This window comes from Clarias gariepinus, chromosome 23 (genome assembly GCF_024256425.1).
Source record: "Clarias gariepinus isolate MV-2021 ecotype Netherlands chromosome 23, CGAR_prim_01v2, whole genome shotgun sequence".
NCBI lineage: Eukaryota > Metazoa > Chordata > Actinopteri > Siluriformes > Clariidae > Clarias > Clarias gariepinus.
The window spans coordinates 3,488,370-3,503,267 of record NC_071122.1 but is presented as its reverse complement, the minus strand read 5'-3'; the positions used below and the strand labels follow the sequence as shown (position 1 = coordinate 3,503,267).

Sequence of the window (14,898 nt, the reverse complement as noted above, 5' to 3'; positions counted from 1 at the left end):
ACTGTTGCTCAGTGGTCCAAAGTACTTTTTTCGGATGAAAGCAAATTTCGGATGAAAGCAAAAATTTTTATTTGGAAATCAAGGTGCCAGAGTCTGGAGGAAGACTGGGGAGAGGGAAATGCCAAAATGCCTGAAGTCCAGTGTCAAGTGCCCACAGTCAGTGATGGTCTGGGATGCCATGTCAGCTGCTGGTGTTGGTCCACTGTGTTTTATCAAGGGCAGGGTCAATGCAGCTAGCTATCAGGAGATTTTGGAGCACTTCATGCTTCCATCTGCTAAAAAGCTTTATGGAGATGAAAATTTAATTTTTCAGCACGACCTGGCACCTGCTCACAGTGCCAAAACCACTGGTAAATGGTTTACTGACCATGGTATCACTGTGCTCAATTGGCCTGCCAACTCTCCTGACCTGAACCCCATAGAGAATCTGTGGGATATTGTGAAGAGAAAGTTGAGAGACGCAAGACCCAACACTCTGGATGAGCTTAAGGCCGCTATCGAAGCATCCTGGGCCTCCATAACACCTCAGCAGTGCCACAGGCTGATTGCCTCCATGCCAGGCCGCATTGAAGCAGTCATTTCTGCAAAAGGATTCCCGACCAAGTATTGAGTGCATAACTGAACATAATTATTTGAAGGTTGATTTTTTTTTTTGTATTAAAAACACTTTTTTTTATTGGTCGGATGAAATATGCTAATTTTTTGAGATAGGAATTTTGGGTTTTTATGAGCTGTATGCCAAAATCATCAATATTAAAACAATAAAAGGCTTGAACTACTTCAGTTGTGTGTAATGAATCTAAAATATATGAAAGTCTAATGTTTATCAGTACATTACAGAAAATAATGAACTTTATCACAATATGCAAATTTTTTGAGAAGGATCTGTATAATCACACTAAGGTCTTTTACTGTTGCAATCGTTGGAACCGAAAAGCCATCTAAAGTTACAGTGTGATCTAAAATCTTACATCTAGCTAAATGCGGTTCTATGACTAGAACTACTGTCTTATCAGGATTAAGCAAAAGGAAGTTAATTAGCATCCAATCTCTTATGTCCTGCACACATTGCTCAACTTCAGTAAGCTGGTTTTTCTCATCTGGTTTTGCTGAGTCATAAAACTGTGTGTCTTCAGCATAACAATGAAAACTAATACCATGTTTACGTATTATGTTGCCTAGAGGAAGCATGTATAGAGAAAAAAGCAGTGGGCCTAAAACTGAACCTTGTGGAACACCAAACCCCACTAGAGAGCATGCAGAATAATCACCATTTAAGTCTACATACTGATAACGATGGGTCAAATAGGATCTGAGACAAGAGAGGGCTGTACCCTTAATTCCTACTATATTTTGTAATCTGTGAAGAAGAATCCCATGATCAGTGGTGTCAAACGCTGCACTGAGGTCGAGTAACACAAGCATAGTTACACAACCCTGATCAGAGGCAAATAGGAGGTAATTTTCTACTTTAACGAGTGCTGTTTCTGTGCTGTGATGAGGCCTAAAACCTGACTGACCTACAGTTCATGTATGCTATTTCTATGTAGATATGAGCATCTGCTCCGCTACTATGTGTTTTTGCTTAATTGCTGAAATATAGAAATGTTTACTCATTGTCATGATGACACATGATAAACTTTAAATTACATTGTTCTAACAGGTAAAGCCTGTTCGCTGAATAGCACAGAAGGCCTTAAGGTGGCGTACATGCTTCTGGCACAGTACACACTCCTTTTGAGCTGAATTCGACGTGAGGCAATGACCCTTGGTGTTGTGAGGTAACGGGAAGCAAGAGGCTGCAAACAAGACACTCATTTTGGTCAGGACAGAACTCAGGAACATCACTTTAAAGCGTCAGTTAGAATTTTCTCGTTAGCGTCTTTGCGTCATCAGATGTCATCATTTTGTGTAAAAGAGTGTAATATAAGCATTAGCCGTTATTAACGTTGTGTTTCTGACTCCAATGTCGTTCCCTACATCAAGCCATATCAAGCAATAACATGACTTATTTATAAACGCTGCACTTCCTTTTTCAGGCGTATGACCTTTACTTTAGCGTTAGTGTTTTTTACCTCCTTCCTCTTTGGGCAGTGCACCGGTGCTTTTGGTGACATGCAAAGTGACGCAGAGCTACTGTACAGACACACAAAAAACTCCAACAGCTGGAGGGGAGGGATAAAGAATTTACAGGAAAACACACACGTACGCTCTTATATACAAGAATTAAGTTCGAAGAAAATTACAGGAAGAGATTAAAAATTGAAAGAACTAGAAATTGAAAACGTAATAAAGATTTCAATAAAAATAGAACAATGTAAAATAGAATGTCCAAAAAAATACATATATTAATCTTTTAGTCTTTTTTATGTTTTCTCTTTCTCTGTTTGTCTGCTATTCTCTCTCTGCTTTTTTTAAAATCTTTTTCTCTCACTCCTTTGTCATTCTCATCTTCATCTCTCTCTCTCTCTCTCTCTCTCTCTCTCTCTCTCTGGTTTATTGATCAGAATATCACACCACTGCAGAAAGGAAACGTAAAACCTGATTAATTCCCTCCAGTGTGAAACAGGAGAGGAGGTTATTGAACCTTTTCATGTGGCTTCAAGGTTAAAAATATCTTGCAGTCTGAAATCGTTCCTGAAAACGCTGTTAATCGATTTTATTCTAACATGGTTTACGTAACGTTACATAAACCACGGTAACGTTTATTTTAGGATGGTGTTTGAGTTTTTAGAAATTGTGATGTTCAAATTTAGACCTTAAAGATTAAACACTGTTTAGAACGCTGGCATACAGTATGTGGGGAAGAACTTAACTATTGCAGGTTTTCCACCCGAGCCAGGTCCTGAGATCTGACACACTATCGGCTAATTAAAACCTCATCACATGTGAGACAGCAGTCTCGATCACTAAATCACCGAACTACTAAACTTCTGGTGCTGGACACCCACACACACACACTCACACACACTGAGTTATGAGACTTGTGTTAACTTATTAAAGAGACTCGTTTAAATCTGTATTTGTCACATAACATTTGTATTTGGATTTAAAGAGTCTCTTTAACAAGTTAACACAAGTCTCATAACTCAGTGTGTGTGTGTAAGTACAGTAAGTAAGTATGTAATGAATGCCCTTCAGATAATGCAGTTGCCCTCTGTTTCACTCCTCTTCTCTTTTAAATGCATTATTTCAGTGTTTATGTACATTAGCTACTGCTAAGTCACACTCACTTGACAACAGCAGAGCTGAACACCAAGCCATGGGACGGGCTCTGCTTATATGAGGTCATAATAGGAGGAAAATCGTTCAAGTCAGACTGTCTTGTTCACGCCTGACCAATACACACACACAGACTTTTTACAGCTTTAGAGATTAAAGCCCACTATTTACAAAAAAACACCAATAAGTGTAAGACCTCAGTAATAATTACCTACCATCTGGAACACAAGGGTGTGTACATGTTGAGTGAATTTGCTCGCAGTGTGAAGCAGAGGCTCAGAGGATGTGTGAGTGATGTGGAACCCGGATCCACTGAACAGATCCAGGTCTTACGAGTCCTTTGAGTCACTTGAGTCAGTAGGGATTCTGACTGCATTTTCCTATGGTCCCTCCACTAGAGGACACTCACCAAGTCAATATAGAATCCACCGAATCCTTGGACTCATGAACACACTGAGTCTGAGAAACCGGCTGTTTCACTATGTGCTATAAGTCCGACTCATCCACTGAGTCCCACGGTTCAGATGAATCAGCCAGAACACACATAGTACTTTGAGGCTTTTTTGTTTCTGGCCATAAAATATAAGTGACTGAGGAGCAATAATTATCGATGCCAAATGTTTTTTAATTACAAACGTACATATAAATAAGTTTATACAACAAATAGAACAATGTAAAACGTGCAAATTACTTAGAATTTGGCCTGTAGAATATGAAAATATAAATATATATTTAAAACCAAAGAAAATGAATGATGTAATTATAAATATATCAGACTTTAATTAGATATCTTTTTTTCTGGTAAAACAAATAGGCTATCGAGTATAGTTAGATGATTTAAAAATGTTTTTTAAAAAGCTGGTAAAGCCGGGATTTCAGCTTGAGTAATACAGTCATTGTATCCGTTGGAGTAAAGCATCACACCAGTAACATTACCATTCTGGTTAAGTTGTGGAGTTGGAAACCAGCCTGATGTGATACAAATGCCAGAGCCTTTATTGATCCCAGTTTGTCATAATACACATTTACATCACACCAACATGTAACAAATAGGTTTGGTGTTGATAAAAGCAGATTAAAAAGCAAAAGTGAAATAGCTGCGGTTTGTTGTCATTGTGATGCAGATTCTGCCTGTTTTGCCATGGTCCCTCTACTACCCGCTATTTTAAGGTCTCTTGTGTTTCTGACCATGCAGGAAGTTTTCTAAACAACTTAGTCAGCTACTCATTCCTACAGTTACTAGCTAACAACTACAGTACTTAAATACAAACTAATGATTACACCATTGATTGTTCTGTGCATGTTGTTGTCAGCAACAAGATAACCTAGGACTTAACTGATCCGAGTAAATGAAGAGGAGTGACCGGGATTTGCTCATCTCCAGTGTGTAAAGCATGTGTAAAGACAGTAAATAAAAAGCACGGCACGCTCCCTGCTTTCGTTCCTAATGTTTCAGACACACTATAAGGGCCATTTAATGAAGCTTCGGGCATCTACAAGTTCATGTAAACATCCTTTTAAAACCACCTGAATGCTAATAATTGTCACTTTTCTCTCTCTCTTTGTCTCTGTGTCTCTGGATGCATCTCTGCCGGTCTTTCTCTGCATTTCTCTGCATGCCTTACTGTATGTCTCTTTTAATCCTTCTGCTGGTCTTTCTTTCTGTCTCTCTTCTTATCTGTCTCTCTCTCTCTCTCTCTCTGTGTGTCTTTCTCTTTGTGTGTGTGTCTCTTTACCTGTTTCTAGACGGTGGCCATACTGGAACAGAGACTGACTCTGACGGAGAACAAACTGAAGGAGTGTGTGGAGAACCAGCACAAAATCAACCTGCAGTTTCAGAACAAAACTCACTCTAATTTCTAATAGTCTGATCTCGGTCAAGTCTCTCTCCTCCTTCTTAACCTAAGACCTGTGTTTTAAAACAAAGAGGTAAAAACATTCAGAACATTAGGTGCTAGTGTGGTGGCAGAAGAAACTTTTATAACAGTTGTGTTTGTAGCCGTATTTAAATTTAATATGTAAACAGTTTTGTGTGTGAACTCTGTAGTGTGTGTTCTAAAATGAAAATGTTAATTTCTGAAACATAAACTTCTGATAATAAACATAAACTTTATGATAAATTTTATCATAAACCGCATTAAGGGTAACTACGGAGAGTTAGCTACGTAGTCAAATTGAGCTAAATGAGTGTAGTCACTGAGCTAATTCTTTAGCGCTAATATTATTACCATGCACTTGTTTGTTAAAGAGTACAAAATTACACACCATAAGAATGACTCATTTTGCTGTAATAAATTTACTTGTTACTAAAGTTTTATTGTGTGTTCTGAAGGTTGCCGACTGTGATTAATGTTCTGATAAAGTTATAAAAACTAACCCTGATTATTATTTTCAGAAACATTGTGTGAATGTTGTTTTTGTCGAGTTACTGCCACAATGTCTTAGAAATCCTTTTATATGTTTATTACACATTCTGATGCTGGCTAGACAATAATAAGTAAGCACAAAACAGCAAGTTATTGATTTTATCATCAGGCAGAAAAACAGAAATGTCTCACATTTCCTGTCTATCTGTGGGAGATTAATAAGCTCCGCTCGATCTGCGAGCTGCACATGTGGCTCATCAGGCTGAAAGGAGAAGACCAGCTTAGACCTAGCTTTCTTTCCTCTCTTTGGCCTCTTATAGCGATAACATCTGGATACATTTTTCATTTTTCCCTCCTGAATTTGTTCTGTCTTTGTTTCTGCTCAGCGACATGTCGTTAAACTCACTCCAGCTCTCTCTCTTTCTCTCTGCCTATCTTTAAATCAGACTGTAGTATAAAACTGTAAGACTGTAGCAAAATAATTACTTTTTATTTTGTAAAATAATTGTTTTTTTAAAACGTTTTTACAAACTTTTTTTTGCACAAGGAAAATTAGATAAATTTTAGCAAATGTGTGTGGAGGGGGAGAACAAAAAATATCACAAAATAAAACCGATTTGTTAAATATCAGTTTATTAATATTTTTCATATATACACACATGTATATAACAGATTTTTTTCTTGATTTTTTTTCAAAAACCTGCCAGAGCTGACTGTTTCTAATTTATGACCTGCATTACAAGAAGGAATTCACTTGACCTTTATTTAACCTTTTTGCATGTTTTTCTGTTATTCCTCGGTAATTTGTTCTTTCTCAAGTTTCTCTCTCACGTAATCTCACACCCCCAACAAACCGAGCCTTTCTTAACTGCCTTTTTTTATTATTCATTTCACTCACTTCTTCCTTCCAGTTTCACTCCCAGAAGAGTTTAAAGAGAAATGTCCCTGTAATGATGCTAGAGATTTAAAAGAGAAGTGTTTACTGCACTAAAGAATTTCACTTGTATCTCTATCCTCAAATACTATTCATTCATACACATCTTGGGCACTGTTGACTCAGTGGTAGGTGTTTTGTCCGCTATGCGGAAGCCCTGGGTTCGATTCCCAGCCAGTGCCTAAACCCCCCCAGCCACTGGATACAGTACCGGTCCCAAGCCCGCAGGGTTGTGTCAGGAAGGGCATCCAGCTTAAAAGTTGCAACAGCGTAAATATTACAGTACGGACTGGATATTCCGCTGTGGCGACAAAATGCCGAAAGACCAACAACATTCTATACTATACATCTACTGTATTTAGAAAAAGTTGGACAAAACATGGCATTGGTGTCAAAAAGCTAATGTTTTCCATAATACTTAATGCTTCTTATCTCCTGATCCATGCTTTGTTTTTTTGTAAATATGCATACACGTTTTTATCAGTTACAAAGAAACACGTTTGCTAAATAAAATTTATTGCGATTTTACAGTATGTAGTGTCTGTAACATTTTTTAATTTAGATCTTTCAACGATCTTATTTGTCATTCAGATTCAATTTGGCCAATTTAGATTTCACATGAAGTCGACATAAACCTGAAAAAGAGTATTATTCTAAAACGCAAAACTGCTGAAATTATGGCCACAGATGTTTTTGCTTTCTAAGCTTTTACCAAAAACCTTTTTATGGCCACTTAACAAAAGGTGTGTGTCTAATTTGAAGAATTTAAACAAAACCACTGTTAGTAATTCTGTGGGGAAAGTCCTTAATTTTGCATGGAATGCTTTAGTTTAAGCAACCAATTGTAGTATAGATACTTTCAGAAATATGAATAATTTAAATTTTAAATCATTAACTACTACAAACTACTACTAAATATTAAAAACTGGCTGAGGTCATATAAGTGGGTTTAAATGGATTTTTAGAAGTTTTCATTCAGTATTTCCGTTAGTGTTTGTGTGTGAAAGTAATCCTACACAGTAGCCCCCTCTCTCCTCCTCTCCTCTCGTCTTTACATATACACACATGCACACAGTAATGGAAACACTGCTCTGTCGGAATTCTTTTTAAGGGTAAAGTGTAGGTAATTTTTTATTTTAACTTTACATTTTGTATTATTTATTTTTGTGTTAATATTTTTGGGCTCAGTTTTCATTATTTCTTATGAGGAAATTCACTTTGATATATTAGTGCTTTGATACTGTATGCACGCACAATTCTGGAACGAATTATGCCAGCAATCCAAGGTTTATTTGTACCTTTATTCGTCCCCAGTCGGAAAATTTGGGCTTCAATAGTTGCTATTCATTTTTAAACAAAACAGTGCTAGTGTTTTAACTTGGGAGCATTTAGAAATCACTTTTTGGTGCAATGACCCTGACTTGCAGTCGCAGATCTTTCATGTGTCATCTCAGCATGCTTTCCACTGGTCTCTTACGTTGCATCCGGTTAAATTTATGCCAGTCTCACATTCTCAGTACAAATCATTCCAGCAACTTAGCTTTGTTTGATGACGCATGACCGTCCATCTTCCTCTTGATCCAGATGTAGCATTCAGATCTGGAGATTGGGCTGGCCATGACAAGATCTTGATCTGGCAGTCCTCCATTCATTCACGCCTTGATTGACCTGGCTGTATGCATGGAGCATTGTCAAATAAAAAAATAAAAAACAGTTCTCATAGTCGGGGAACACTGTCAGGACAGAAGGAAACTAAATGTTTTCCCCGGCCTTTACAAAGACCAGGCTTGCTAAAGCACCACAGATCACTGCTGATTCTCTTCCTCATTTCACAGTTGGTGCAAGACACTGAGGCTGGAAGTCCTTTGTTTAACCATAACCTGATGCTGGCCAAAGCTGAAGTCTGGACTCATCAGAGATGACAATTTTACTCTAGTTCTCTGTACTCCAGTTGCTTTTGGTATTTGGGCATCTGGCTTTGCACAACTTTAGCCCAGGCTCTAGGAGCCTGTATTAAACCGGCTCTGTCGGCCACTCTGTAGCATTGTTGTCCCAAGTGTCTGCTGCTTGACCTTCTGTTCTTACTTTACTACTTCTTGGCATTTTAAGGATGGAAGCAACCTGACACTTGCTGTATCCTTGTGCAAGTAAAGCCAGGATTGACCCCTTCTTTTCCCATTAAAAACTTACTTTTAAAAACTTATTTCATAAAGTTCTTTTGAGGTACTGCTAGTCCTGATTTTAGCATCCAGCTGATCACATGCAGGAGGAGCATGATGATCAGTAAATTTCCTCATTAAATCAGGTTTGATTCAGGTAATCTCCTAAGCAGTACCTTGTAGCAGAATGAGGTGTTGGAATTGAGGTGATGGAATTCAGCCAAGACTGGAATGGAATTGATTCTGTAAAGCTGCTAAACGACACTGACCATTGTTAGAAAACGATATATAAATTAAATTGAATTAAAACTGAGTTAAATGGAATAGTTATACTTTTAGAGAATAGTCACACAGTACATTTGCCCATTAGGTCATACTGTACATTACTCTGTATATAAGTTGTACAGTATGTTACCTGGGAAAGGGCCACATTACAAATCATGACAATCTTTAAGGTGTTCAATCTGTCTTTCTTTTTTTTTTTTTTTTTTCTTCTCGTAGATTATGTAGAATGTATGCTGTACATGTTCCTGGGAATGAGATGTTAATATAGCCATGATAATTTTTTAGTATATGTTGCAGTCAGAACTAACTGTCCCGTTATGCAGATATGATCCATACCTTTTGACCAATGACATTTAAATATTGAATAATTCTGTGATAGAATGCATGTTATCTTTCTATCCATTAATTTTCGTGCTTACTCAGGTTAGGGAGGTAGCAGACTAATCAGAGTCCCCAGAGCTTCCCCTCCCCAGCCACCTCCTGCAGCTTCTTCATGAAGGTACCAGGTGCCCCCAGGCCATACAAGAGATATAATCTCTTCACCTCATGCCTTAGGGTCTTCTCCTCAATAGACACGCCCAAAACATCTCCCAGAGAGACAGCCAGGATGCATTCTAGATAAATGCCCAATCCACCTCAACTGTGTGAAAATGCTCTTAATTTTACTATTAAACATATTAAGCTCTTATTTCTTCTTAGCATTTTTATTATGCAACTTAATTGCAATCTCCATATCGAGAATGTTTTTACGCACATTTCTTCAGTTAAGTTGAGAGTTCAGTATTATCCTTCCAGGGTTTAATAATGTCTTCGACAGTTCTTATTACAATTCCATTCATTTCAGCTTTATCTCACTAGTTGTTGTCATTGCTTGATGCTAGACAATAATTTGTCTGTTTTAAAATAGTTTTTTGGCCAAGTTGTGTGTGCGCATGTGTGTGTGTGTGTGTTTTTCTTAAGTCTTCTTATGTTACATGTCCTTAAAACTTTGGGGGGGAGGGGGGGAACCTAAAATGACCATAAAAGGTAAGGAATGTAAAAAAAAACAAGAAGAAGCAGGCAAAATGGCCGACGCCCGTCATTCTGTTATCACACCTTTCAGGCACAGGATTTTCTTTACAAACGTGTACCTGACGTAACTGACGGGAAGCCGGTTTCCTCTTTTGTTTCCTCTTTTGTCTTTTTTATCTTTTGCATCTTTCAAAGAGTGACACTTGTGACGAGTCAAGCTGTAATTAAATCTGATTAAAGGCTTGTGCTCTGGTCGAACCGGTTCTGCTGACCTGTTAAAGGGGAAGTTCAAACAAGGACAAATATTTATTAGAGAAACAAGCTGATGAATTGATGCCACAGTGATCACATGTTTGAGAACTTTATGAGAGGTGGAGTTGCTGTAAAGAATTACTCAGACGCGCGATACGCATCACTTTTCCAAATTTACTTTGCTTTTTAAACATTCAGACACACCTTCTTACAAATATTATTTACACTACCTCTGATTTGCTCATGGTCTCGTCATTCAATACAGTGTTTATTTTTTTATTACACCGTGTCATGGATGTGTTTTAGGAACTCAGAATGCTTGTGAGGCTGGACAGTCTTTATTCAGCCAGTGACTGGGTTCGGTGTGACAATCTGAAATACAATGTAAGAGCAGCTCTGACTGGCTGCTGACTTCATCATCACATGACATATAAATACAGCAAGGTGGAGGAAAAAAAGAGCTGTGTTTAACTAGCTGTTGAGTTTACACGCTAATGTTGCACCACATGCTGGCATTTATCTTACACACTGCACAGTCTGGGGTGCTTCCAAAATTAGTCTCCAAGAGTTTAGATACAAGTTAAAAAATCTGAGTTTATAATTGGTGTAAAAATCTGCATAAATAATTATAATAAATAAACTGGGAAATTATCGAAATAAATAATGAACATAAAAAATTGCTAAATAAATTATAATAAACGAGATGAAGTGATGCGTTAATAATTAAAACAAATAATCAAAATAATAAGAATTAATAACAGAATCCAGGGTCACTGTGTTCATCTCTAAATTATTTGTGCTTCAGTCATGTGCTTTACTTTGTGTATGTGTGAGTGTGTTTAATATGAGCACATTTACCTTGTGTGTGTATACACACGCACACATGCTAGAGAGTATGGGAAATTCACTCTGTGTGTGTGTGAGAGAGAGAGATAAAGATATTGACTTTTCGTGACACTTAGGTCCAACAGGAAATTAAATTTAAACATCCTCAATCTACCATGTGATGGTGACATCATTTACACACAAACACAAAATGTATAATGCATACACATTTACACACATTTCTTTAAACCTTTAGCTATATGTGTGTTACCTAAGTGCAAGGAAAGTTACAGTATTCAGGAGGGACGTGTGTGTGTGTGTGTTTATTTACATCTATATCATGTCACCCTCACATGGTAGATCAAGTTCCCCAGAGGTTCTCCATATATTTACTGATACTATGTGGAACTATGTGTAAAATGTAAAGTCTTCTTCAAATACTTTAAACTTGTACATTAACAGGTTTTTGTTTGCCACAGTCAGAGCTGCTTTCTTAAGATCTAAATTCTATTTGTGTTAGAATTCATAGCACTTCACATTACAGTCCCCTACTTATAAACAGGTTCTGTTCCTGGAGCTCATTTGTAAGTCAGATTCGTTCTTATGTCTAACAAAGAGAGTCTTTTACACCTTTGACACAAACATATAATGCCAGGCATTAAAAAAAATATGTGCACCTTCAAATCGCATGGGGAATCCCAGTAACGAAGCGGGGTCAACAGCTGACCTCATTTAAAGGGAAGACATCGAGAGGAGGACAACGCTACATGATGTTTACTGTGTGCTTGAACGTACACGATTTTGTCCCAGAGCTGTTTCGGACTGTGAACTCTGTCTTGTTAGGAATTTTCCAAGAATTATAATTATTCACCATCAGGACAACTTGACCAGGAGACACATTTTCTTTTATTCTGCTCCCAGACTGATTCATTAAAACCGGTGAAGCCGACTAATTTCTCCCACACCCTCACACTCGCACACATACACTATACCAGACTTTGGACATTTTAAACGTTTACTTAGACACTGAAAATATTGCATATAATTGTAAATATTGGTATCTGGTGCACTGCAGTGCTTATTTTTTTGGTACAATACACATGAGCTACATCCGTGATTTGTTTGCATCTACGAATGTCCGTAATGCGAGGTCCCTTTGTGTCTGTGGAAAGTCGTAACCCAAATGTTTGTAAGTCGGGGACTTACTGTACTGCTTTTTATTAGCATCACGATTTTGTAACATATGAGACAAACTGGTTTTAAACTTCCTGCAGCAAGAATAAACATATATTGATCTGCTCATTTAGTTTATGAAGGTTGACTATTTTCATAGTCTACTTTGTTATGCTTTCGTTTCTGTTTCTTCTGCACACTGTCTATACACGGTAGACTATCACATTGATTGGCTCAGTTGAGTGTGATGCGTGTAGTCACGTTCCACCATGTGGAAAAAGAGCTAAATTACTGGTATATTAATTCTCCCCACTTAACAGAAGAGCATCAGGGTCCAGATAGAACTGTCACTCATTCCGGATTGAGACCGTGGTACACCAATTAATGTAAGAGGTAGAGGGTTTGACTAGCGTTTGTTTTAGATGTTTAGAATTTTTTTAAGGTATCCTACTTACAAACTGAAAAACCTTTCTGATGCTCGACAGAGCATTTCTATACAAGTGTATAGATGTACAGCAAATATGTACTGCAGTCTTATAGAACTTATAGCCAATTAACATATTGCCTTACTGACTCCTAAATATATATTTTAAAATAAATGTTTAATTTATAAATGTTTAGATTTAAGGTGGTAATATGTTGCTGTTTTTCTATAATCCTGCAGGCGGCCCTCTAAAGTATTCACACATTTGCAGGCAGCACAGCATCCTGTGTGGTACGAGCGAATTGTTTGTGAAATTTGTTTTGAGTTGTAACTCAAAACGCAGAAAAAATTATTTGGATATTTATAAAATACTTTTGGAATCGCAATATAAAACAACACCAAGGTATCTTGATAATATTGTTTCAGGAGAAATCTGGTGATTCCCATCCATATAGAAGAATATTGTTTACTTATTATCATGACACTAGTGTCGTTGAGTATTTGTGTTGTTATTAATGATAAAATTAGTTGCGAGTGTGTTGTGTGTGTGGGTTCTCCAAGTGTCGGAGGGTAGAACTGATGTGTTGTTGAAGATGAAGGGCTGAAGGGCCTCTATATGAAGATAAGAGACGAAAACACAATGGCTGACAGTTTGGAGGATCTGTAATTCATCCTCACAAATAAAAGGCCTTTGTGTGCCGTGTGGACAGCTGCAGTGAAATCAGAATTTCCTTTTTTTTTTTTTTTACATTTGTAGCTGTGACTTTCACACTATTGACTGCTGGTGGAGACATACATGCCGAGACTGACACACAAACACAAGCGTGGATGAATATTTTGACAAAACACACACACACACATGGGTGTAAATCCCCTAACACCAATCAGATCGAAAAGAAACTGAAAGTAAAGAGAAATGAAATTAAATGCATTTTGAAAATGTGTTCAGAAGAAGCTGATCATTTCCACAGGAACGTGTTATTTTATCTACACCATGAGCATGATGTTAAAATGATAAGAAATTTTATTTTAAACTATTTAAAGATCAGTTTGTTACACCAAATTTACTCGCAATATTTATCAGGGAAAGAAGGCCTATTTAAAATTTAAAAAATATTATTTGTTCTTGTTTTTTTTTTTTAAATAAAAATTCTGTATCTAATTAACTACTACTATAACATAATTTCACTATATACAAATATTTAAATACGATTGTAAAATTTATCTGGTTCTAGTAATATATATATTTTTTTAATTAAGTAAAATTTCTGTTAAACAAACCAAAACACTAATATAAAATAATTATTAATATAAAATATAAAATAAACTTGAGCTGTCAATCAGAAATAGTTTGGAATTAAGTGTGATAATGTATTATACAACTGTTTTATTTATTTTAATATCTTTTAATTCTTTTTAATTCATTTATTTCATATTTAAGTGATATATATATATATATATATATATATATATATATATATATATTTAGGAAATGAGCTGAGATCAGCTGAACACCAGCTTTGCACCTACATACAGAGAGAGAGAGAGAGAGAGAGAGAGATTGTGGAAAATATGAGACACACGTGAAAGGCAACGTAAAGAATTAAAATCAGATGTTCCACTTGAGTGTGTATTAAAGCTAAAGTACATCGGATAAAGTGTGTGTGTGTGTGTGTGTTCCTCGATGACGGCTGTATAAGGTTAAAAAAATTCTCTTCACGCATTCAGAAAGCTAGCTCTCTCCCTCTCTCTCTCTCTCCCTCACTCCTTCTTCTCCTTCTCCCTCCCTCTCCCCCCCCCCCCCCTCTCTCTCTCCGCGATGTGAGTGTGAATGGAGAGGGAACTGAGTGCACTGCATCTTTAAGCCGGGCCGCTCCTCCTCCTCCTCCTCCTCTTCCTCCTCCTCCCGCTGCTGCTTATTACAGCCTGTCAAAGTGCGGGGCTCGAAAAAAAAAGGAAAGAAAGAAAAGAGGGGAAAAAAACAGAAGAGGAGAGGAACAGGAACACCGCGAACTTCTTGACTAAAACGTGTAAAAGCGCGGCGAGCGCTCGCGCACTGACCGGATGTGATTTCTGCGGCGGAGCTCCTCGAGCTGAAGCAGGACTGTCGTGACCTCGCGCGCTCGGTGTGTGTGTGTGTGTGTGTGTGAGAGAGAGAGAGAGAGAGAGTGTGTGAGAGAGAGTGTGTGTGTGTGAGAGAGAGAGAGAGTGTGTGTGTGTGTGTGAGAGAGAGTGTGTGTGTGTGTA

General features: G+C 37.4%; 1 protein-coding gene across 2 annotated transcripts in view; it reads left to right on the top strand.

The window, feature by feature from the left end:
* poc1a (POC1 centriolar protein A) overlaps positions 1–7,008 on the top strand; it is a 38,009-nt gene extending 31,001 nt beyond the window's left edge. For both annotated transcript variants that reach the window (XM_053483530.1, XM_053483529.1), the window contains exon 11: positions 4,969–7,008. In XM_053483530.1, the coding sequence (XP_053339505.1) occupies positions 4,969–5,085 (117 nt within the window). In that variant the 3' untranslated portion in view covers positions 5,086–7,008. The remainder of the gene's footprint in view (positions 1–4,968) is intronic.
* The last annotated feature ends 7,890 nt before the right edge of the window (positions 7,009–14,898 follow it).